General features: G+C 41.0%; 2 protein-coding genes across 3 annotated transcripts in view; one reads left to right on the top strand and one right to left on the bottom strand.

The window, feature by feature from the left end:
* Nucleotides 1-826: 826 nt before the first annotated feature.
* si:ch211-140b10.6 (protein POLR1D-like) lies at nucleotides 827-23790 on the bottom strand. Its single transcript, XM_067985405.1, has 3 exons — nucleotides 23640-23790; nucleotides 6466-6540; nucleotides 827-1896 (listed from the first exon to the last, which is right to left on the bottom strand). Exons 1-3 carry the CDS (start codon nucleotides 23663-23665, stop codon nucleotides 1611-1613), a joined length of 387 nt encoding a protein of 128 aa, XP_067841506.1. The 5' UTR covers nucleotides 23666-23790; the 3' UTR covers nucleotides 827-1610.
* Nucleotides 23791-24252: 462 nt separating this feature from the next.
* lnx2a (ligand of numb-protein X 2a) overlaps nucleotides 24253-25062 on the top strand; it is a 186886-nt gene continuing 186076 nt past the window's right edge. For both annotated transcript variants that reach the window (XM_067986007.1, XM_067986008.1), the window contains exon 1: nucleotides 24253-24363. The gene's annotated coding sequence lies outside the window, so the exon portion shown is untranslated. The remainder of the gene's footprint in view (nucleotides 24364-25062) is intronic.

Raw genomic sequence — 25062 nt, forward strand, 5'->3', positions numbered from 1 at the left:
AAGAATTTGGAAAGGATCGCACATTTTTTTTGGTGGGGTCAGGAGTAGGGTTGATCGTCATAGGCCCACAAAAAAAACTCTGGACTGCTGCCGGTGTGACAAGGCCTCAGATCTGACAGTTCCCCGGGCTCAGTGTGGGAGCAAGCTGATTTTCCATCCTCCCAGAACTGGCAGGGTGCCCACATCAAGTAAATGAGGCCCAGGCCCCAAAATGGCTTGGGCCTCACACCAACAAGAGTGATCGGGCAGTGGGCAAACTCCGCCCACCTGTAGTTAAAATCGGTTCTACTGTATCTTCCGTCCTAGTGTGCAAAGCTATGGGAGATTCACTAGTAATATATTAAAAGTCTTGTGTGTAGCATGCATTTCCTGAGACACTTTATTGATGACACCCTTATTGTTATAAAATAGTACCATCAGCCATGCCATGGGAGATATGCTAGTATATTTTTTAAAAATTATATCCATAAAGCTGCCCCGTTGACATTCAGTCATATGAAAGTAGGTCCACTCCATCGAATCTGCACATGTGGGTCACAATATTAATCCTGGATAATAAAATCAGGTCCCAAAGAAGTCCCAATGTGACAATTCATTAACATTCTGATGAACATTATGCTGGTTAACTTTCCAAAGACATAAATTCCTGATGATTTTTGTTAAGTGCTGTGCATTGTTTCTGCTGATATTAACTGTTGCATATTGCTTCTTCTTTCACATTCTTTTCAACTTCAGCAGCAAAATCTATATGGTCATTTGGAGACAATCTGAAGACTCCACATCTTCAACTACAGATTTTCAGTATGAAAAGATACATTACTCCACATGATGAAATTATGATTTATTGGTAAATGCTTAATGCAGTTTTAGTGTAATCAAGATCTATACACTGAACCTTACCAGTCTGGCAAAGGTTATGTTCATACAGAGTTTTGCAGCAAAGTATAAACCATAACCAATAATTGAAAACTAGTCAATGGCTAGGGTTTTCTACTTCTGCACTGACCAGCTCACAACTTTCCTGTCCATTAAAATGAGTAGAATGCAAATTGTGGGCTGGTGAGCATATAATCACAAGACCCAGCCAATGTGTGCACTAAAAAACCTTTTTTGTCCATTTAAAGTCACTTAAAACAGCAAAAAAAGCCCAAAGCATATACACAAACTCCATAATGTAACTATAAAAATAATTATCTGTATATTAAATAACCACTGCACCATTTTTGTCCAATACTAACAAATTTTTTTTATGCAGAATACCTCTGCACTTTTTTTTTTGCATTTCTTGCTTCTATTTCCAACTATTGATAATGTAAGAGCAACTGAACACTTTGTTTTGTACTTGCCAAATACTGTATTCATTTAACAGTTCTTAGGGTGACACTGTACTAGACACAATTATGTAGAACAAATAAGTGTAATGTTTGCATGAAATGTTATCTGGATATTACAGTCGGCGTGCTAGAAAACTCCCCATAAAGAAGATATTTGCCAGTTGTTCGTATTCTAGGACAAAGTCTGAAATTCTTTAAAGAACTTATTTTCTGGTATAACTTGAGCTTGCTTTTATGGTCTAATCATCTTAGGTGCTCTGTTGTTGCACAAAATTTTCAATAATCTTTTGTGCTCTTGTATTTTTTATTATTTCTCTTTGAGTCATTTTCCCTTGGAGAAGGAGACCTGTTAGATTTCATCCTAGTTTTTGATCCCTGTTTATAGGGTTGGAAGCTGTTTTTGTGGGGCTTTTCCTTTTTTCTTCGTTCCTTCTCGTTTAGATCTGGATCCTTAACCTCTTCCCTTTGTCTATGGTCATGTGCTTGCCTTTGAGATGGTACGGTATTCTTAAGAGTATTGACGAGAAACCGTTTGTTGGCTCCTGGGAGAGGACACTTCATCCTGTTTAAAAAAATACAAAGTATGGACATGTTTTACTATTCTGAGAAGAAAAAATACAAAAAATTCAATTAAGATTTAATTTGCTAACAGTTTAATTTAATAGTGACTGCTCCATTCAAATTTCTGCTTAGGTCATTAAAGTGACATATTGAGTAAATTCCCAACTGAGTGTCTTAGTTCTTTATTGACAGTGAAAAGGTAATCTGGTGTAAGAAATTATACTTATATAGCACCTTTAACAATGTGAAAGCTTCTTAGGTGTTTCATAAAAAGGGGTAATGAACAATGAGCAGGAAGTGGGAGAAGTAGGTTAGGGAAGCTGACCAAAGGCATAGTTGAGGATGCAGGTTTTGAGAAGACCTTTAATAGTAGGAAAGATACAGAGGGTTTTTAGAAAGAATTTCACAGTGCAGGGCTGAAGGTTCTAAAACTGTGGTGGAATGGGGGCAGACACATACACGTAGAAGTCCCGATTTAGAAGAGCAGAGGGTGTAAGTTAGGACACAGAACTGGAAGAAGTTACAGAAGTAGGGCATTTGAATTCAATGTTCTGGGGGTTGGAGAGCCAAGTAAAGATCGGAGAGGATTGGGGTGATGGTGGCACGGGACTTAGTACAGGATAGGATGTAGGTGGTGAAGGATAGGACGAGTTGAGATTTGAATAGGGTAGAGCTTGGGAGGCCTGCATAAAATCTTTCCTATTTCAAAATTGTATTTCTTTGCAGATGAAATTATGTATACACAAAGCACAAAGAACATACAACCTTACTGTTTCTCTTCATTTAGGAATACTCCAGTTTAAGCCCTACAATGGCTTATCTTTCAATATCCATAATGCTTCCCATATTTAAATTTAAGATATGCTTTTAAGTTTAAAAAAAAGTTTTAAGATCACCATACAGTAGCTGGCCTTGGAACTGGCATTACTAACTTTGCAGCATTTGAGATTAGGCATTGAAATATGGCATTTTGTTGCATAGCTGTGACTCCCAGGACTCTCAGACTGTTAATTACGTTCAAAACATCACTTTTTGTGCCTAGTTTAAAACCAGTGACCCTAATAAAGCAAACTATTACAAAATTATTTTAAAAAATTAGATTTGGTGAGGGATACTTTCTTCATATATAGTTAAGAAAACCATTACAGAGCATTATCCTGTAGATAGCCTTGGCATTTGCAGTTTTGATTACACATGATGGTTAAAAAAATATACAATTCTACTCAAGGGAATAGCTATGGGTAACAGCCTCACTGAAGAAAGCCTTCATATAATGTCATAATATACACAATATACTAATTAATGTCCACTTGATTTAGTAGTAGCACATTCACTGTCATTGACACAGTAGTCCTCCGAAGACCACCATTTGAATGCAAAATAACGTAAGCAGGTTTGCCCGCTGTGAAATGCAGATTGTGACATTTGGAAATTATAAATCATGAATTATAGTTCCGTAAGCTCCACCAGCTTTCATATTTTGAGGGGTGATAAGAACAGATTTCAAAGATACCATGCTGAGAAAAGGAGTCACAATGTATAAGTTAATTTAAATTCTCAAAATACTGAAATAATGTGCATTATTAATAGACAATTTATGCAAGAGGAAGAAGTGATCAGATTGACTAATTGCTTGGACGGAATTAATAACTTTACAATGTCATACTGGCATTGGAGAGCTTTTTGTGGATAAATGTGTGATTCGACAGTAATAATGGACTTCATATCTGCACTTTTGCCAAATTGAAGGGAAAGAAAATCTATGGGATCATGCCAATTTTATTTCTCCAATCTCCAGCTGAATTTTTGTAATAGTCACATTACAGATATCCATTATTGCTTGGCAATTTATGAAAACTTTACATTTGTTTCATAGGTTCTTCATATGGATCTCTGAAATGTTAGTGGTTCTGCAATATTAGTGTGTTATAAACAAGTATAGAAACCCTACAAGAGCCAAGAGTTAAATCACAGGGCAGGAAAGATACTCAGTAATTTTTGACAAATAGAATGATACCCAAAACAATATAAGCAGGTAGCCCCTTGGCATACTTTTTTAAATTAAAATACACTTATAAATATTCAAGTTTGGAGCTCTTCAGAGAAACATGAAATATGTATCAAGACACACCTGCAAAGCGTGATTCCTCAGGGCAACAGACTGTTCTCACTTCAAGAGTAGCAATATTGGAGAAATTAAACAATTTTGCAAACTACATTGCATTATTCATCAGGGAAAGTACACTATCCTGCATAGGGGCCTAAATATTATCTTGGCGACTGACCAAATCCATGGTACTTGCTGGTGGATAAATACTACCAAATGTACATGCTAGAAAAATTATCTGAGCTGACATGTTCAGAGAAGAGAAAGAGCTGCAGGATGATTCCAGGCAGGTCAGGCTGCTCCATGCCCTCTTGCAGGCAATGTCATGCCTCACATCTGCACAGGCAGAAAAAATATCTTGCTTCGGCAGATGCATTGGTGGGGACTCTTCTTCCCAAAGAAAATGTGCCAACAGACCCTCAGTCGTATCAGTATGAGATGTGAATGCTTGACTAACCATTCTTCAGAAGCACCTCAAATCACAGTATGTCATGCTTTACATGGTATTGTATGAAAGGTGGTATACCAGTATGATCAGAAGCCAGCATTGCCTGTGTCGCCAAACAAAGATGTCACCAACTATTTCTGCAGGCCCTGGCAATCCTATCTGGAAATGACCACAGGGACCTATCTTTTCAGGGTCTGACAGACAGATACCAAGCTCTGCCATCCACTGCAAGGACACCTCAAGCTACCACACGTCTGCTAATATAGTAATGATTAGCTGTGGCCTGAAACTTGACTACCTTCTCGAGGGCAAGCTACAGTGCTGACCCAAGGGGATGGTCTTTGCAAGCGTCTCTAGCAGTGCCACTTTGACTTCAACAGCAACAAAAACTTGCATTTTTATAGCGCCTTTAATATAGTAAAAGGTCCTAAGGCACTTGACAGGAGCATTTATCAAGCAAAATTTGACACCGAGCCACATAAAGAGATATTAGGTCAGGTGACCAAAAGCTTGGTTTTAAGGAGCATCTTAAAGGAGGAGAGAGAGTTAGAGGGGCAGAGAGGTTTAGGGAGGGAATTCCAGAGCTTCGGGCCTAGGCAGCTGAAGGCACGGCCGGCAACGGTGGAGCGATTAAAATCAGGGATGTGCAAGAGAACATAAGAAATAGGAGCAGGAGTAGGCCATCCGGCCCCTCGAGCCTGCTCCGCCATTCAACAAGGTCATGGCTGATCTTCTACCTCAACCCCATTTCCCTGCACTATCCCCATATCCCTTGATGCCTTTAATATCTAGAAATCTATCAATCTCTGTTTTGAATGTACTCAATGACTGAGCCTCCACAGCCCTCTGGGGTAGAGAATTCCAAAGATTCACCACCTCTGAGTGAAGAAATTTCTCCTCATCTCTGTCCTAAATGGCCTACCCCTTATTCTGAGACTGTGACCCCTGGTTCTAGACTCCCCAGCCAGGGGAAACATCCTCCCTGCATTTATCCTGTTGAGACCTGTAAGAATTTTGTATGTTTCAATGAGATCACCTCTCATTCTTCTAAACTCCAGGCCTAGTCTACTCAATCTCTCCTCATATGACAATCCCGCCAAACCAGGAATCAGTCTGGTGGCACGAGGCAAGAATTGAAGGAGCACAGAGATCTCGGAGCGTTGTAGGGCTGGAGGAGGTTACAGAGATAGGGAGGGATTTGAAAACAAGGATGAGAATTTTTAAAATCAAGGTGTTCCCAGGAGCCAATGTAGGGGTGATGGGAGAATGGGACTTGGTGCGAGTTAGGATACGGGCAGTGTTTTGGATGAGCTCAAGACTTCAGCAGCCATCAATAAGGGTCTGGATGCTGGGCTGCACTGTCACTCATTTGCAGCCTTATGCATACATCTAGGGTTCCTTTTCCTTACATCTTGGCTTGTCACTTCTTTATCCCCTATTCCTTCTGCCATGGCAAATGGCAGCGGATGGGTAAGATGCTTTTCAAGGTTCTCCATAAGAAGTTTCCTTCTTCTCTGAACATGTCAGCTCAGATAATTTTTCTAGCATGTACATTTGGTAGTATTTATCCACCAGCAAGTACCATGGATTTGGTCAGTCGCCAAGATAATATTTAGGCCCCTGTGCAGGATAGTGTACTCTTTATTGTGACATACCCCTTTAATGGTCTCCTTCCCTTTAAATCTGATTTGACAATTTTCCTCTCTTACCAGTGGTGTCATCTCTAGGCCCAACTTCCACCTGGAGTTGGGAATCATTATACAACTGATCTTCGACCTGAAAATTAAGTACTTTTTGCATTTGAAATTCAGGCAGGTCTTAAAAGCAGTGCAAACCAAATTAGAACTGACTTATACCTGAAGGCAAAAATTGGTCTCAATGTCTACTCTTTTGTGCATTTCAGTACCATGTAGTAAGGCACTATAACATTGCAGCATCATTTTGTATTACACCAACCTTTCTATTTGTATTATTTTGCAATTGGTGAATTTCTTTAGTTTCAAATATATTCTTACCATCCCATGGGTCCCATTGTTTCAGCCCTGGCTTTTCCACGCTTTGCCTCTGTAAGAAGTTCTTCCACAGCTTTTCTATTTTAAAATGAAAACTGTTTTATTGATGGAAATTAGAAGTTCAATACACAATTAAAATGTTTCCTACAATCTTCTCTCCCACCATACTTCCAACCCCGATATCCTTGCAGCAGATTTCTTCACATCCTTCAGTACTGATATTACTCTGTACCTTTTTGATACAAGGTACAACGTTATACTTTCCATCAAGGCAGGATGCCTTAACTAGTAGTCTAAAAACTAACAATCCCCACGATCATGCAGGCTTGAATAATGGATTATAGTAATACCATTTGTGCTTATAAAGATATTATTGTATTTCCCATTTTTCATACCTGGGCTATTCCAATAAATTGTTTAAATCTAAATCACCATTTGTGAAATGATAGTATTTTAAAATTGTGTGCCATGAGTAACTTCTTTTGTTGGGTGGGGGGGAATAAAGGGAAGAAATCACACTTTTAAATAGCAGAAATTTCACTGGATACCACATTTACACATTAAATTAAAAACCCTAAAGGTGAAACATCAGGTGGGTTATCAAAATTAAATTGTTCTGCAGATTAACTTGATCACTGATTTTGTTTCAGACACTTACAACATCTCTTATCTCACCGGCCTCTAATTTGTGTAACAGTAATTATAGTGGTTGGTTAAGTTACTAATTATAGCAACTAGTAATTAGTGTGGTGAAACAACTGCCATAACTGATACACAACCAAACTGCACCTACATTATGATTTTGGAATACAGAAAAAAAATTTCAAAACTACTATCTGCAATTGTGAAAATAATTTTTCTTTCTCTTGGTTGGAAGACAGGTTCTGAAAATTAATAGCACTGACAATAAAAAAGAACATTTGTGGATATCAAAGAAACAGAGGGCATCTGAAGTGACATTGTGGACTATGCATTCTGCTTTAGCCATTACAGGCAGCTGTTGGCCAAGCCTGTACCACACTTGCTTTATGGAAGCACATAAAACAATTGCTAGGGTGAAATCCATAAAGATAGGAGCTGCTGACCTCAGATCTATAACTTCAGTCAGCAGCTGAGAGAGATACCTCCAGGGCTTAGACATTCAAATTCTGGTCAATTTTGCTTTAAATATTGCAGCTGAATAGTTCAGGACCTGTTGCCAAAATAGAAATCTATATTGTGATGTAGCACCTAGTTGTCTTGAAGTGAGTGGCTGCCCAGGCCTGATAGGCAGTAGGTATCCCTGGAACCTGTTCCAAAAGATTTGCCACTGGCTGTAACTGGAGGATAAAATTGAGATCTGGTGGACACCGATGATTTTCTTATTGAATGGTGCCAATAACTTACTTTTGTTAGCACTAGTTAGTGCCAATGCAAAAGGGTGAGTCAATCAGTCCCAATAAACCTAATAAGCAGCATTGGGAGTCTTTTCTGTTATGCCCAGGGCCAACTAGCGGTCAGCTTGATGTCAAAAAGCATTTATTCACACAAGCAATGATCAATACCTGCAATGGCGTTCAGGATAGGATAGTGGAAGCATTCAAGAAGCAGTTAGATGCTATGAAGGAGGTATGATAAAAGAATCATCAGTGGCAACCAGGCCAGCCTTTTACCAGTGTATACATATATCCTTCTGTCCTGCAGTAGATTTTTGATTTTAAATATTCTGAATTTACCGCTTCAATTATATATGGCATCTATGAAGATTCCTTTCAAGGCTTAAGAGTCCGAATTTTTCAAGCCTATCTTCATAGCTCAGTCTTCTGACAATAGGAATCAGCCCTGTGGTCCTTCTCTGCACCGTCTTCAAGGCTTGACGTTTCTCCTTGTGTTTTAGTGTCCAAACGGACCATTACTCAAGGTGCAGTCTGACAAGGGCAGTTTCAGCATGATGGCCTCAGAGGCGTACTCTGCTGATTTGGTTCAATATAACAATAATAACTTGCATTTATATAGGATCTCAAGGCGCTTCACAGGAACGTAATCAGACAAACATTGACACCGAGCCAAAAGGAGATATTAGGACAGGTGATTAAAAGCTTGGTCAAAAAGGTAGGTTTTAAGGAGTGTCTTAAAGAGAGGTGGGGGTGCGGAGGGGTTTAGGGAAGGAATACCAGAGCTTAGGGTCTAGAATGCTGAAGGTACGGCCACCAATGGTGGAGCAAAGGAAGTGTGGGATGCACAAGACTTCAGCATTCTATTAGCTTTATTGATTGCTGCTCCTCAATGACTGGACCATGCTAAATACTGAGTCTACTATAACTTGCGTGTCTTTCATCCTCTCGATTAATAAGTTCAACACCATTCCATGTTTCAGTCATTCTGTCTTCTAATTTTGCATTTGTCTGTATTGAATTTAATCTAGGACGTTCTGTAGTTCTTTGGCTGCATTAGATTTGACTGCTGTCTTCCCACAGCCTAGTATTGCTTACCAACTGAACAAAATTACATTTCTATACACCATTAAGTTGAAAAGGTAGCCTCTTTTTTCACTAATATCCATTGTCATGGTAAATGGTGGCCAGAATGCTCAGGTTTAGAATATATTATAGTACTTACATTATTTATAAGTTCAATTAGTAATAATGCGTTGATTGTTGGAAAACAGTATGTCAACATCAATAATATTATTTTCATTGGATTGGGTGGGTTGAAGTTGATACATTAAGTTTCAATTCCATATTGAACGATGGAAAATACCCAACTTGACACGTGTCTGGAGAGAGCATTTTGAACACTAGGGTGACATGCTGACGGTTGCAAATTTGCCACGAGTGGCGGTAGCAACTTGAAATGGTGAAATAAATGGAGCACACATTAAAGCAAAATACTCATGTTAGCAATCTGGAACATAAACAGAAAATGCTGGAAACACACAGCAAGCCAGTCAGCATCTGTAGAGAACACAAACAAGTTAAAATTTCAGGTGTGGACCTTCTTCAATGCAGTCAAGTATATTAATACAATCAGAAGGGGGGGGGGCGGAGAGAAAATGTTAATATAACAAAGTAAAAACTCAGAAATATATCTAGTCAATCTCCCATGGCATTGCACATTGGTAGTCAAGACCAAGTGCAGGATTCAAGTCAAGCAGGCTTAGAGGGCAGGGGATAATTGAAATGAACCAAGAAGGTGGGGGGAAGGAGAAAAGAGATGGGAGGGAAGAGGTGAGGAGACAGAGGGAGAGGGAGGTGGATGTGGAGAGGAATGGAGGTAGAGGAACAAGATACAGACAGAGAGCAGAAAGGGGACAGGGAGAAAGGGAGAGAGAAAGAAGGGAGGAAAAAGAATGGAGGGGGAGATGAGGAGGAGGATGGGGACAGGAGGACAGGGAGGTTGGTTTCAATCGGCTAATTGACACTCAGAGGAAAGGGAGGGAGTACAGAGACCAATGTGATCAGGTGAGGGGAACTGGGATCCGGTCAACAGAATGATGCTCAGTGGATAGGTAGTTGTTCAGCTGAGGGGCGTGGGCTCCAATCACCAAAACGATGGTCAGTGTGGGAATGGGATGTTATTTGACTGAAGGGGGTGGGTTCCAATCACCTCCAACACAGAGGATGAAGGGCTGGCTTCAAACACCTTAGTACTGCTCATTTAGGGTGAGGGGCTCTCTATAACTCCTGCTCAGTGGGGGGAATTCCTTCTACATCTGTGAACTTTGGGGGCAGGGTAGAACGGTTTCTTAATGTTCTGGATATTTCTGCTCTGTGTGGGGGAGGGGGGGAATCCATTTGAAGGGAGGGACAGGGGTTGGGATTCAATCCCAATATTTATGCTCAGTGTTGTGGGGTTGAATGCAGGTTTACTGTGTGTTCCACAAATTAAAGCTCAGTGAGGGTGTGGTTGTGAGAAATTTAGTTTGCTGTTTGTTTCAAGAAATACTTCTCAGTGAGGGTGGGGGAATATGCTGTGGGGTAATGAGAGTATTTTCTGGTTCCTGGGAGGCTGCAATTGTGAATATTTTAAAAATAGAGTACTTGATGATTATTAATGGTTCATTTTCAGGCTGACACGTAAAATCAGGTGTTGCCCCATGTTCTCAATTAGTCAAGTAATGTTATGTTCACAGTGCAACCTATAGGTGCAGTACCTTTGGCATCCTGAGAACACCCACCATTTTTAATATATATTTTCCTCCTTCCTTTTTCAAATTGTATTAATATGCCTCTTATACTTTTCAGTTTTGAAGAAGGATCCCCACCTGAAATGTTATCTTGTTAACTAAAATTCTTATCCTTTTATTCAAATCACTCCATGGCCTTGCCCCTCCCTCTCTCTGTAACCTCCTCCAGCCCTACAACCCTCCGAGATCTCTGCGCTCCTCTAATTCTTGCCTCTTGCGCATCCCTGATTTTAATTACTCCACCATTAGCAGCCGTGCCTTCAACTGCCTACACCCTAAGCTCTGCAATTCCCCCCCAAACCTCTCTTGCCTCTCTCTCCTCCTTTAAGACGTTCCTTAAAACCTACCTCTTTAACCAAGCTTTTGGTCACCTGTCCTAATATCTCTTGTGGCCCGGTGTCAAATTTTGTTTGATAATGCTCCTGTGAAGCACCTTACTACGTTAAAAGTGCTATATAAATGCAAGTTGTTGTTGTTCCCAAAGACTTAAACAAAGGCAAACAGACTTCCTTTGCACTTCCAATGTGAAATTCCATGATGTGGAGATGCCGGTGATGGACTGGGGTTGACAATTGTAAACAATTTTACAACACCAAGTTATAGTCCAGCAATTTTATTTTAAATTCACAAGCTTTCGGAGGCTACCTCCTTCCTCAGGTGAATGATGTGGAAATGAAATCCTCGAAATGAAATCGCATTTATAATTCACAGAACAATGCTTGGTGATTACAGACAGTTTTTTCAACTGCCCGTTGCCAAGGCAATCAGTGTGCAGACAGACAGGTGTTACCTGCCAGGTCTCAGAAATATTCGAGGATTTCATTTTCACATCGTTCACCTGAGGAAGGAGGTAGCCTCCGAAAGCTTGTGAATTTAAAATAAAATTGCTGGACTATAACTTGGTGTTGTAAAATTGTTTACAAATGTGAAATTCAGATAGCATATGTGTATTCATTCACCCCAGGCCCACATATTAAGACAAAGAATAATTAAATGTTATTAGAAACAGTCATGGCTTCTTTTTTAAACATCTCAGTGTGAGGTCCAGCTACTATTCAAATGAAGACAGGAACATAGGAACTAGAGTAGGCAATTCAGCCCCCCGAGCCTGTTCACCATTCAATTAGATCATGGCTGATCTGTACCTCAATTCCATTTATCCACCCTTGTTCCATAACCCTCGATACCCTTACCTCACAAAAATTTAAATTGCTCTAGCATCCACAGCTTTTTGGGGGAAGACTGTTGCAGATTTCCACTACCCTTTGTGTGAAAAAGTGCTTCCTGATTTCACTCTTAAATGACCTAGCTCCAATTTTAAGATTATGCCCTCTCGTTCTGGTTTCCTTTACCAGAGGAAATAGTTTCTCTGCATTTACCTATCAAATCCCTTAATTATTTTAAATACTTTGATTAGATCACCGTTCAACCTTCTAAACTAGAGGGAATACAAGTTTATGCAACTTGTCCTCATAATTTAACCCTTTAAGTCCTGGTATCATTCTAATGAATCTGCACGGTTCCCCTTCCAAGGCCAATATATCCTTCCCAAAGTTCAGTGCCCAAAATGGAACCCAGTACTCCAGATGGGGTCTGACCAAGGTTCTGTACAACTGAAGCATCACTTCCTCACTTCTGAATTTCAATCCCCTTGAGATAAAGACCAACAGCGTATTAGCTTTTCTGGTTACTTTTTGTACCTGTGCACTAACTTTTTGTGATTTGTGTACGTGGACACCTACTTTGCTCCTTCTCAGTCAAGTAATATTATGTTCACAGTGCCACCTGGTGCAGTACCTTTGGCATCCTGAGAACACCCACCATTTTTAATATATATTTTCCCCCAATCTTTATCCAAATTGTAATAAAATGCCTCTTATGTTTTTCAGTTTTGAAGCAGGATCCCCACCTGAAATGTTAACTTGTTAACATCGAGGGTGAACAGCCAGAGGTTGTGGTCCATATCGGTACCAACTACATAGGTAGAAAGAGGGATGAGGTCCTTCAGGCAGAGTTTAAGGAGTTAGGAAAGAGATTAACAAGCAGGACCACAAGGGAAGTAATCTCCGAATTACTCCCAGTGCCACGCACCAGTCAGCATAGAAATAGGAGGATAGAGCAGATAAATGCGTGGCTGGAGAGATGGTGCAGGAGGGAGGGCTTTAGAATCCTCGGGCATTGGGACCAGTTTTGGGGGAGGTGGAACCTGTACGAGCTGGACGGGTTGCACCTCAACAGGGCCGGGACCAATATCCTGGCGGGGAGGTTTTCTAGTGCTGTTGGGGAGAGTTTAAACTAACTCAGCAGGGGAATGGAAACCTGAGAGGAGATTCAGAAGGGAGAGTAACAAAGCTGGAAGTGGAAGGCAGACAAGTAGTAAGTGAAACTGGAAGGCAGCGGAAACAAAGGCCAGCAGCAAATAAGGTCAAAACAGGAAAAAATGTTAAAAAGGCAAAATTAAAGGCACTTTATCTGAATGCACGCAGCATTCGGAACAAGGTAGATGAATTGACGGCACAAATAGAAGTAAATGGGTATGATCTAATTGCCATTATGGAGACGTGGCTGCAGGGTGACCAAGATTGGGAACTGAATATTCAAGGATATTTGACATTTAGGAAGGACAGGCAAAAAGGAAACGGAGTGGGGGGGGGGGGGTAGAGCTGTTAATAAAGGATGAGATTAGTACAATAGTGAGAAAGGATCTTGGCTCAGAAGATCAAGATGTAGAATCAGTTTGGGTAGAGCTAAGAAACAGCAAGGGGCAGAAAATATTGGTGGGAGTTGTTTATAGGCCAAACCGTAATGGTAATGTAGGGCATGGTATAAAGCAGGAAATTAGAAGTGCATGTAACAAGAGTAATACAGTAATCATGGGGGACACTTTAATCTACATATAGATTGGGCAAACCAAATTAGCACTAATACTGTGGAGGATGAATTCCTGGAATGTATACAAGATGGTTTTCTAGACCAGTATGTTGAGGAACCAACTAGGGTACAGGCTATTTTAGATCTAGTTTTGTGCAATGAGAAAGGGTTAATTAATAATCTTGTTGTAAAGGAGCCCTTAGGGAAGAGTGACCATAATATGATAGAATTCTTCATTACGTTTGAAAATGATGTAGTTCAATCTGAAACTAGAGTCTTAAATCTAAACAAAGGAAACTACGAAGGTATGAGGCGCAAGTTGGCTGTGGTTGATTGGGGAACTACATTAAAAGGTATGACGGTAGACAGCAATGGCTAGCATTTAAAGAATTAATACATAATTTGCCACAAATATATATTTCTTTAAGGCACAAAAACCCAACAGTAAAGTGGTCCAACTGTGGCTAACAAGAGAAATCAAAGATAGTATTAAATCAAAGGAAGAGGCATATAAAGTTACCAGAAAAAGCAGCAAGCCTGGGGATTGGAAGCATTTTAGAATTCTGCAAAGGAGGACCAAGAAATTGATAAAGAAAGGGAAAATAGAATAGGAGAGCAAACTAGCGAGAAACTTAAAAACGGACTGTAAAAGCTTCTATAGGTTTGTAAAAAGGAAAAAAGACTGGCGAAGGCAAATGTCATCTCTCCCTTACAGGCAGAGACAGGAAAACTTATAATGGGGAATAAGGAAATGGCAGAGAAATTAAACAAATACTTTGTGTCTATCTTCACAGAAGACGACAGAAAAAACCTCCCAGAAATACCAGAGAACCAAGGGTCTGGCGAGAATGAGGAACTGAAAGAAATTAGTATTAGTAAAAAAAAAATAGTACTAGAGAAATTAATCGGACTGAAATTCGATAAATCCAAAAGGACCTGATGATCTATATCCCAGGTTTTGAAAGTGGTGGCTATAGAGACAGTGGATGCATTGGTTGTCATCTTCCAAAATTCTATAGATTCTGGAATGGTTCCTGCAGAATGGAGTGTAGCAAATGTAACCCCACTATTTAAGTAAGGAGAGAGAAAACAGGGAACTACAGACCTGTTAGCCTGACATCAGTAGTAGGGAAAATGCTAGAATCTATTATAAAGGATGTGATAACAGGACACTTAGAAAATAATAATAGGATTTGGCAGAGTCAACATGGATTTACGAATGGGAAATCATGTTTCACAAATCTATTGGAGTTCTTTGAGGATGTAACTAGTAGAACAGATGAGGGTGAACCAGTGGATGTGGTGTATTTGGATTTTCAGAAGGCTTTCGATAAGGTCCCACACAGGAGGTTGGTGAACAAAGTTCGAGCACATGGAATTGGGGGCAATATACTGGCATGGATTGAGAATTGGTAACAAACAGAAAACAGACAGTAGGAATAAACGGGTCTTTTTCAGGATGGCAGTCTGTGACTAGTGGGGTACCGCAGGGATCGGTGCTTGGGCCCCAGCTATTCATAATCTATATCAATTATTTGCATGGGGGGACCAAATGTAATATTTCCAAGTTTGCTGATGACACAAAAGTAGGTGGGAATGTGAGTTGTGAGGAGGATGCAAAGAGGCTTCAAGGGGACATAGGCAGGCTAAGTGAGTGGGCAAGAACATAGCAGATGGATTATAATGTGGATAACTTCACATTTTTCCACTTTGATAGGAAAAACAGAAATGGAATTTTTTTTAAATGGGGAGAGATTGGGAAATGTTGATGTTCAAAGGGACCTGGGTGTCCTTGTACATGAGTCACTGAAAGCTAACATGCAGGTACAGCAAGCAATTAGGAAGGCAAATGGTATGTTGGCCTTATTACAAAAGGATTTGAGTAGAGGAGTAAAGATGTCTTACTGCAATTATATAGGGCCTTGGTGAGACCACACCTGAAGTATTGTGTACAATTCTGATCTGCTTACCCAAGAAAGGATACACTTGCCGTAGAGGGAGTGCAACGAAGGTTCACCAGACTGATGTCTTGGATGGCGGGATTGTCGTTATGAGGAGAGATTGAGTAGACTAGGCCTGTATTCTCTGGAGTTTAGAAGAATGAGAGGTGATCTCATTGAAACATACAAAATTCTGACAGGGCTCGACAGGGTAGATGCAGGGAGGATGTTTCCCCTGGCTGGGGAGTCCAGAACCAGGGGGTCTTAGTCTCAGAATAAGGGGTAGGCCATTTAGGAATGAGATGTGGAGAAATTTCTTCACTCAGGGGGTGGTGAATCTTTGGAATTATCTACCCAAGAGGGTTGTTGAGGCTCAGTCATTAAGTACATTCAAAACAGAGATCGATAGATATCTAGATATTAAAGGCAACAAGGGATATGGGGTTAGTGCAGGAAAATGGCGTTGAGGTAGAAGATCAGCCATGATCTTGTTGAATGACAGGCCGGACGTCCTACTCCTGCTCCTATTTCTTATGTTCTAAAATTCTCATCCTTGTTTTCAAATCCCCCCAAAGCTTTGCCCGCCCACTTAGTCCGTCTATGTCCTTTTTAACTTCCTCCTCCCATCCACACAACTTACTGTGCCTCCTAACTTAGTGTCATCTGCAAACTTGGATGTACAAATCTCTTCCTTTATCAAGTCATTAATATACATGATGAAAAGCTGAGGCCCCAGCACAGATCCCTGGAGAACAATCTAGAAATATTTTATAATTCAAAACAGGATGAAATTCAGTTTTTAGTTTTCATCACAGGCTACAAGAATTTCTACCAAGCACCATTTAACTTAACCAACGCCACTGAAATGTTTACAGCACCAAAGCACATTTTCAAGCTTCTGTTGGATTTTCATATTATGACTGCATTTACACTACAATTGTAGTGTCAAAATGAAGCAGTTTTGCTTTGCTTCACATCAATCCTGCTGTTATAATGTAAATGTAGCCTGAATCTAGAATCGGAGCCCAACCTGGAGGGAGTCTTGCCCCACTTCGCTTCAGAGTCACTTCAGGTCGTAACACTCAATTTATGCCCCACAAGTTTAGCGTTGGAACAAAGCCAAAACACCAACACGAAACTTGTACTAATATATCCGTTGTAAACCTCTGGTGTACGTTTGTATTGCGTAGCCACAAGCAGCACAATTCCAAATGGCTGAAAAGTTAAGATCACCTCCTGATGTCACTTAGCATGCAAAGTGATAAGGGTGCCATGTTAACCAAAGCAGGGAAAAATTGAATGCCCTTGTCACCTTTAAGTCTCGAAAGCCATTAGCAGAAGAAAATAATTACTACATGCATGGAAAGGAACTATGAAGCCCTCACTTTTATGTGTATTACTTCCAAACTCATTGGAGTCCATCAGAAATATTAGGTGGATGAAAGTACTCCAATGTTACGCATTCAAAAATAAATACTATTCTGATGGATGCATTTGTAAGATTACCAGGAAAGATTTCTAGCAACTTGACATGATGTAAGGAACCTTACAACACCAGGTTATAGTCCAACAGTTTTATTTGAAAATCACAAGCTTTCGGAGGCTTTCTCCTTCATCAGGTGACGAAGGAGAAAGCCTCCGAAAGCTTTGATTTTCAAATAAAACTGTTGGACTATAACCTGGTATAAGGGTCCTTACATTTGTCCACCCCAGTCCATCACCGGCATCTCCACAACTTGACATGAGGCAGAAGAGTAGACATGAATAGAAGTGCATTATTCATGTCGATGCAATTTTGGTGAAGCTGATAATCACAACAGTATGCCTCAGAGTTTATAAGAATATGTTGTGATGTTACATTCGACAGCTGCAGCATTAGTGTGTGAAGCCAACACCTCAGCTGTCTGTACTACTAGAGTCTATAACAGGATGAAATTATTAAGCATATGGAGAAACAAGAGCTAAGCGGGATCAGTCATCATTGATTTCTAAAAGGTAGCTCATGCTTCACCAACTTTATTATTGCTTCTAAAAATTGAATAGAAAAGATAAATGAATTGCAATGGGTGTATAAATATATGGATTTGGTTTCACAAAACAGACTTATGGCAAAGATAATGGAATTAAATAGAATGTGGCCACGTGGATAGAGAGATTGTTGGAAGGTAGAATGCAAAGGGCAAGAGTAAAAGGAAGTGCTTTGGAATGGAAAGATGTGGTCAGTGGTGTTGCACAGTGCCTGTGTTAGGTTCACTCTTATTCACGATATACATGACTTTCTGGAAACCAACTTGGGAATTGAGTGAATGTCAAAATTTGCTGATGAAACAAAATTTGGGGGCATGACAAACAATGACACAAATGGTGAAAGAGTGCAGCAAGGCATAAATAGGCTGGCAGGATGGGTTGTTTGATAGCAAATGCAATCTATTGAAAAAAAAGTGAAGTAACACATTTTTGAAGTGCAAATAAGGAAAGGAAATATATCTACTCTTAACTAAAGTTGCTTAATTCAAACTGAAACCATGTAAAAATGGCTCCTCCGCTGTTTTATTTAAATTGCTTAATTTGAATTACTGAATGATTTTTTCCCCAAACAAAAAGCAACTTTGAATTAACAGAAATAATACCGTACACCTTAAATCATAAGATTTTAAATGGATGGAAAGAGCAGAAGGACCTTGGTGTGCAGATAAACAGGTTCAGGGAGCGAGGGATGATAAGGCCATAAAAATGCAAACTGAATCCTTGGTTTTGCACCTAGAATCACAGAATACAAAGCAAAGAGGTAATGTTGAACTTGTACAAGGTCTTAGTTAGGCTGCAGCTGGAGTATTGTGTACAGTTTTGGGCACTCATTATAGGAGGGACATAGAAGAAATGGAGAGGTACAGCTAGGTTGTTACCAGGGATGAGAGATTACAATATGAAGAGAGATTTTAGAAGTTAGAAGTTTTTGTCACCTAGGAAGGTTAACGGGGATCCAATCGAAGTCTTCAAGATTATTAGGGGTTATGAAGTAAATTGTGGTAGATTATTTCCACTGCTTGGCTCAAATTAAAGTGAATATTATAAAAACATCTTACATAGAGGGTCATTAGAATTTTGAATTCTCTGCCACTAACAATAGCTGAAGCAGAGTCCATAACTTCTTTAAAAAGGAAAGTACATATTTACTCAAAAAAGAATATTACAGGATATTGGGAGCGAGCAAGATGGTTCGATTAGACTAGGTAGCTCATGTGGCAAAAACACTTAATGGGCTGAATGTTTCTGTGCTGTTATATTCTGATTCTGTGATACGTATATCTGAAGAACAGTGGAAGCAGGTCACAAAGGACTTCATTAAATGAGCTACCTAAATCCAAAAAGGAGTTTGATGCAATATTAATAATAGTGAACATCCATAGTCAAAATACCCACTGACAGTTTTTGGGATATAGGAACATTCAGCTAGCTTCTTGAGCCTATTCCGCCATTCAATTAGATCATGGCTGATCTGTACCTCAACTCCATATCCCTTGATATACTTACCCAACAAAAATCTATTGATCTCAGTCTTGAAAATTTCTATTGGCCCAGCATCCACAGCCTTTTTTTTTCGGGGGGGGGGGGGGGGGGGGGGAGAAAGTGTTCCAGATTTCCACTACCCTTTAGTCTCATTTTGGAATGGAGCACCTTGGGTTTCAAATTTCCTCTGGATATAAACTCTTACAAATACTGAGATGTGACACTTTTGAGTGGGTCTTATTTGTATTGACAAGTTCAAGTGATAGTTAACAGATGATGAGGTTTGTCGCCTCAAAGGGATGCATAAATTATCATAACGTCCTTGAGAATTGGTTTCATTGTACAGGTAGGAAGTCAAGTCAAACACGTTATCTCCAATTTTGGATTATTCCATTTGTTATCTTCAGGATGTCACAGATTGATCAAAATAGCTTGCTCATTTCACTCCTAAATGGCCTAGCTCTAATTTTCCAATTATGCCCCCTTGTTTTGGTATTTCCCACCAGAGGGAATAGATAGAATGAATAAATAAATAAATAAATAAATATATTTCTCTATATCTACCCTGGCGAATCCCTTTATTATTTTAAACACCTCAATTAAATCACCCCTTAACCTTCTGAACTCCATGGAATACAAGCCAAGTTTCCACAACCTGTGAAAAGATGAGGCCCCAGTACACCACTTGTCAATTCCCATCAGTAAGATATCATGGTTACCCCATCATTATTTCAGAAAGAGATCCCAAGTTCACTGACTGATGCTGGAGGGCACTATATGCACAAATGTACAGCAAACAAGCCATACCCCTCAGATTAGCATACCAAATACCCAGCCCCAATACTATCAGTTCCTGCCTTCTCCTTCACCTCACTTAGCTCCCTTTCCACAGTTATGTCAAACCTCAGTCCCCTCCACAGACCAAGGGTCTCTCCATGCTGACAAACCTCAGCAACATGATCGCAGTGCTGTCAAACTCTAGGACTTCCAGTGCAGTGCTACCAAGGCCAAAGACCATACCCAGGGCAATCTCTAGTGCTATTAAAGTAAAGGACTGCCCTCAGTGTAGCTAAACACTACTTCTCCCTACACAGTAATGTTAAATGCCAAATATCTGACTCCATCTGGTATATCTTGCATACCATCTTGTTTGTATTCTTAGCTTTAAACTGACAAAGGGATAAAATAAAATACATAGGTACAACTCATTTATGGTTTTCACAGAACAATGGACTGTATGGAATTTGACCCCCCAAAACATCAGAAAAAATCCCAGAATACCACTTAATACTAATGTAATTTGACTTCTACAGTAACTGTAAATGAGGGGCCCAGGTGTTATTCTTTACATGGCATAAACACTTTTTTTTATTATTCGTTCACGGGATGTGGGCATCGCTGGCGAGGCCAGCATTTATTGCCCATCCCTAATTGCCCTTGAGAAGGTGGTGGTGAGCCGCCTTCTTGAACCGCTGCAGTCCGTGTGGTGACGGTTCTCCCACAGTGCTGTTAGGAAGGGAGTTCCAGGATTTTGACCCAGCAACGATAAAGGAACGGCGATATATTTCCAAGTCGGGATGGTGTGTGACTTGGAGGGGAACGTGCAGGTGGTGTTGTTCCCATGTGCCTGCTGCTCTTGTCCTTCTAGATGGTAGAGGTCGCGGGTTTGGAAGGTGCTGTCGAAGAAGCCTTGGCAAGTTGCTGCAGTGCATCCTGTGGATGGTGCACACTGCAGCCACAGTGCGCCGGTGGTGAAGGGAGTGAATGTTTAGGGTGGTGGATGGGGTGCCAATCAAGCGGGCTGCTTTATCTTGGATGGTGTCGAGCTTCTTGAGTGTTGTTGGAGCTGCACTCATCCAAGCAAGTGGAGAGTATTCCATCACACTCCTGACTTGTGCCTTGTAGATGGTGGAAAGGCTTTGGGGAGTCAGGAGATGAGTCACTCGCCGCAGAATACACAGCCTCTGACCTGCTCTTGTAGCCACAGTATTTATATGGCTGGTCCAGTTAAGTTTCTGGTCAATGGTGACCCCCAGGATGTTGATGGTGGGGGATTCGGCGATGGTAATGCCGTTGAATGTCAAGGGGAGGTGGTTAGACTCTCTCTTGTTGGAGATGGTCATTGCCTGGCACTTATCTGGCGCGAATGTTACTTGCCACTTATGAGCCCAAGCCTGGATGTTGTCCAGGTCTTGCTGCATGCGGGCTCGGACTGCTTCATTATTTGAGGGGTTGCGGATGGAACTGAACACTGTGCAGTCATCAGCCAACATCCCCATTTCTGACCTTATGATGGAGGGAAGGTCATTGATGAAGCAGCTGAAGATGGTTGGGCCTAGGACACTGCCCTGAGGAACTCCTGCAGCAATGTCGTGGGGCTGAGATGATTGGCCTCCAACAACCACTACCATCTTCCTTTGTGCTAGGTATGACTCCAGCCACTGGAGAGTTTTCCCCCTGACTCCCATTGACTTCAATTTTACTAGGGCTCCTTGGTGCCACACTCGGTCAAATGCTGTCTTGATGTCAAGGGCAGTCACTCTCACCTCACCTCTGGAATTCAGCTCTTTTGTCCATGTTTGGACCAAGGCTGTAATGAGGTCTGGAGCCGAGTGGTCCTGGCGGAACCCAAACTGAGCATCAGTGAGCAGGTTATTGGTGAGTAAGTGCCACATGATAGCACTGTCGACGACACCTTCCTTCACTTTGCTGATGATTGAGAGTAGACTGATGGGGCGGTAATTGGAACTTCTTGTTCCATCAACATATATTCACCAACCATTATGCACAATAAAACCTAATCAAGAGACATAGAAACTATCACTGAGCTATTGAATATAACTCAATAAAAACAAGACTGTACAATAGAAACATAAATGAACCACACAACAGATTTAGTATTTCAGGTAACTGACTTCAATCTCAGAATACCGCATTTTGTGCTATATATCACCTACTGTTGCAGTATTTCAGTGGCAATACAAGCGTAGTTACAGATATATTATCGAGTCAAATTGTTGTGGCGAGCGGTAAATGCTGAACTTTATGTCTGTCCATTCCACTGCCTGCAGAGTGCTGCTTTCTGGCCTCTCACTCTGGTCATTTTCTTCCCAGTATAACTGCTGTTGGTGCAAATCAAAAAAAAAGCAGGAGCACCTTTTAATTCACCAATGACTTACAAATGCCCTCTTGGCTACCAATACTGGTTACCCATTTTGAACTCAGAACTACTGATAAAATCAAAATAAATTTCATCAGTTTATTTCTTTTGCTTTGCACCAGCTACAGTATAATTTTTCAACATATCCCCTTAAACCATTTTTTTTAAATGTAAAAAAGCACTCATAAATACATCTCTTCAACTTCTATGGATGGAAAAGAGTAATAGTCTCAGGAATTCTCGAGAAACTAATTTATGTTGGTAGTTAGAAAATAGAGATATTGCAGGTATTTGAGTGCACACATACGGACCTCTTCATCATCCCATTCCAAAGCAACAGAATCAGGCAGTGAAGTTGCAGCTCCCTGCTTGCATGGTTGCTGGATTGCAATCAGTACTGTGCCAGTAGCTACAGGGCAAAGACAACAGAAGGGAGCTCTCAACTCTCAAAAATGAATGGAATATTTTCAAAGAGCATAATTAGGCTGCATATAGTGACACTTTGCATTTTTATTTGATTTTCAAAATAACATGGAGTAGTGATTGAATTATTTGGGCCATACAGTACACATGCAATGTTCTAACTCGCACCAAATCCCGTTCTCCCATCATCCCTATGCTCACTGACCTACAATGGCTCCCGGTCCGGGAACGCCTTGATTTTAAAATTCTCATCCTTGTTTTCAAATCTATCCATGGCCTCGTCCCCACCTCTGTAATCTCCTCCAGCCCTACAACCGTCCGAGATCTCTGCGCTCCTTCAATTCTTGCCTCTTGAGCATCCCCTATTTTAATCGCTCCACCATTGGCGGCTCTGCCTTCAGCTGCCCTAAGCTCTGGAATTTCCTTCCTAAACCTCTCCGCCTCTCTATCTCTCTCTCCTCCTTTAAGACGCTCCTTAAAACCTACCTCTTTGACCAAGCTTTTAGTCAACTGTCCTAATACCGCCTTATGTGGCTTGTTGTCAAATTTTGTTTGATAATGCTCCTGTGAAGCACCTTGGGAAGGTGCTATGTAAATGCAAGTTGTTGTTGTTGTTGTTCCACTGGTAAGGCTGACCACATCAGAGCGAGTGATATGTCATGTCACGGCATAACGTGCCAAGTTTCTGAATCGTAACACATTACTTGCCCTAATCATAACTCACTGGCATGCAGTGTGAGGGCAGCTTGACTTTATGCAGACACTGACTGACCATGGCCCACTGCTAGGGCCGTGACATGATCCAAGATTTGTGAGGTGAGCATCACCACAGCAAGAAGCACGTCACACCAACCGGGCTAGGCTGGGCTATATACACACACATATATATACATACACACACACATATTTGGGAACATGTCAAGCGAGAGGAAGCCTGTAACAGAGGAACACACCAGGTAATAAGAGAAGCTTTAAATCATTTTAAAAATATATATAGTGGGACAAGATTGGTTGCCGGGAGAAACAACAGGCCTCGTCCCGACGGCCACTGCGCACCACATTAACATGGTCTCTATTTGAAAGGTTGATTGCGTTTTGCAATGTTTACCTCTCGAGCTCGCCATCTTTCTCCATGACAACCCCGCGCGCCTCCAACTTCGGTTTAATCCCTCGAATTGTTCGGTTACTTTTTAAAAAGACCTTCTCGGTGCGCGAGTGCTTTCTAAACAGAGCGAGCGCAAGGACCGCTAAAGACCAGCTTATCCCCGCCCTGCCCCCCCCCTATACAAAACATAAAGATGGCCCATCTCACCTGCCTGATCACAGCTACCCGAAAATAAAACGTTCTACATAATCACCGTAAACAGCTCATTGAAACGTGAAACGTAAAACGTTAGTGTATATATGCGGGAAATAAACTACACCTTCTTGAGGAAATATTTTTCTCATTCCCTCCCCCCTCAAAAACTCCCTTCATTCATTCAGGCAACGTAGGAAGACAGAAAGGTTTCTCACGCCGGATTCACCTTAACTTGTTTGGGGAGGAGGGGCGGAATATCTCGTCTCCTTCTCTGTGATTAGGTCTTCCCGCGCTCTTACGTCATCCAATGGAACGAACGGCGAGTTACAATTGGACACTTCTCCTGTCCATTGGAGGAGGGACCACCTCAATCAAGCAAGTTAGTTTGACTCGTAATTTTGTGCAAATCTTAAGCAGCGAGACGAAGTTGTCGGCAATAAAATCTGCTCAGTCCCCTTGAAATATTCAGTTCCTTGTACGATTCGTTGCAATAATATGAAATTGTATCGCCAGCGGTATACACCAACAGAAGGTAAAGTATATTAAAAACGGCCAAGTGGTATTTCTTTCGCTGTTACTTGTGTCTTGACAACAGAAGAACCTTGAAGAGAGGAGGGAATGTGTGAGGGAGAAAGTGAATCGCCTTCTATTTCAGCCATCCCAATCAGTCACTTTAATGTGAAATCTTCCCGTTCGGTGCAATGTTTTTTTTCCCTTCAGCCAGCGGTTGCGCAGGGTGAAGCGGGCGCCGGTTTAAAGCGGTGTGTAGCCCCCGGCCAGTGTGTCAGGGTCTCTGGGAGCGCGCGGCTGATGTGACAGTTATTCGGGGAGCTGCTGTGTTGAGATGTGAACAGAGCCGCTCTGCGATTCCTGGATTGGGCGCAGTGGCTGCTTTGATGTTTGACTTCGTGCGTCTACACATCTCGCCGTGCTTTCAGGAGTATTTATTATTGCTTTCGAATGTGACGAGCTTCATATACTATAATATAAAACCCGTCACTTCTGAGAGCAATAATAAACATATATGCATAATGTGCTAATTTTTAACTGGTTTTCTATTTTTTTTAAGTTATTATTGAAGTCTTGTATCTTTCTCATCAATCTGTTAATTGCGCTGGTCATTTAGACTGTAGATTGATTAAGCACAGACCCAAGGTTTTTTTTGACAGTGCACATTTTATAAGTAGAAGCGTTTAGCCAAGAAAATGTTCGTGTGTTAGCAAAACGGAAA

Source organism: Heptranchias perlo, chromosome 6, assembly GCF_035084215.1.
Source record: "Heptranchias perlo isolate sHepPer1 chromosome 6, sHepPer1.hap1, whole genome shotgun sequence".
Taxonomy (NCBI): domain Eukaryota; kingdom Metazoa; phylum Chordata; class Chondrichthyes; order Hexanchiformes; family Hexanchidae; genus Heptranchias; species Heptranchias perlo.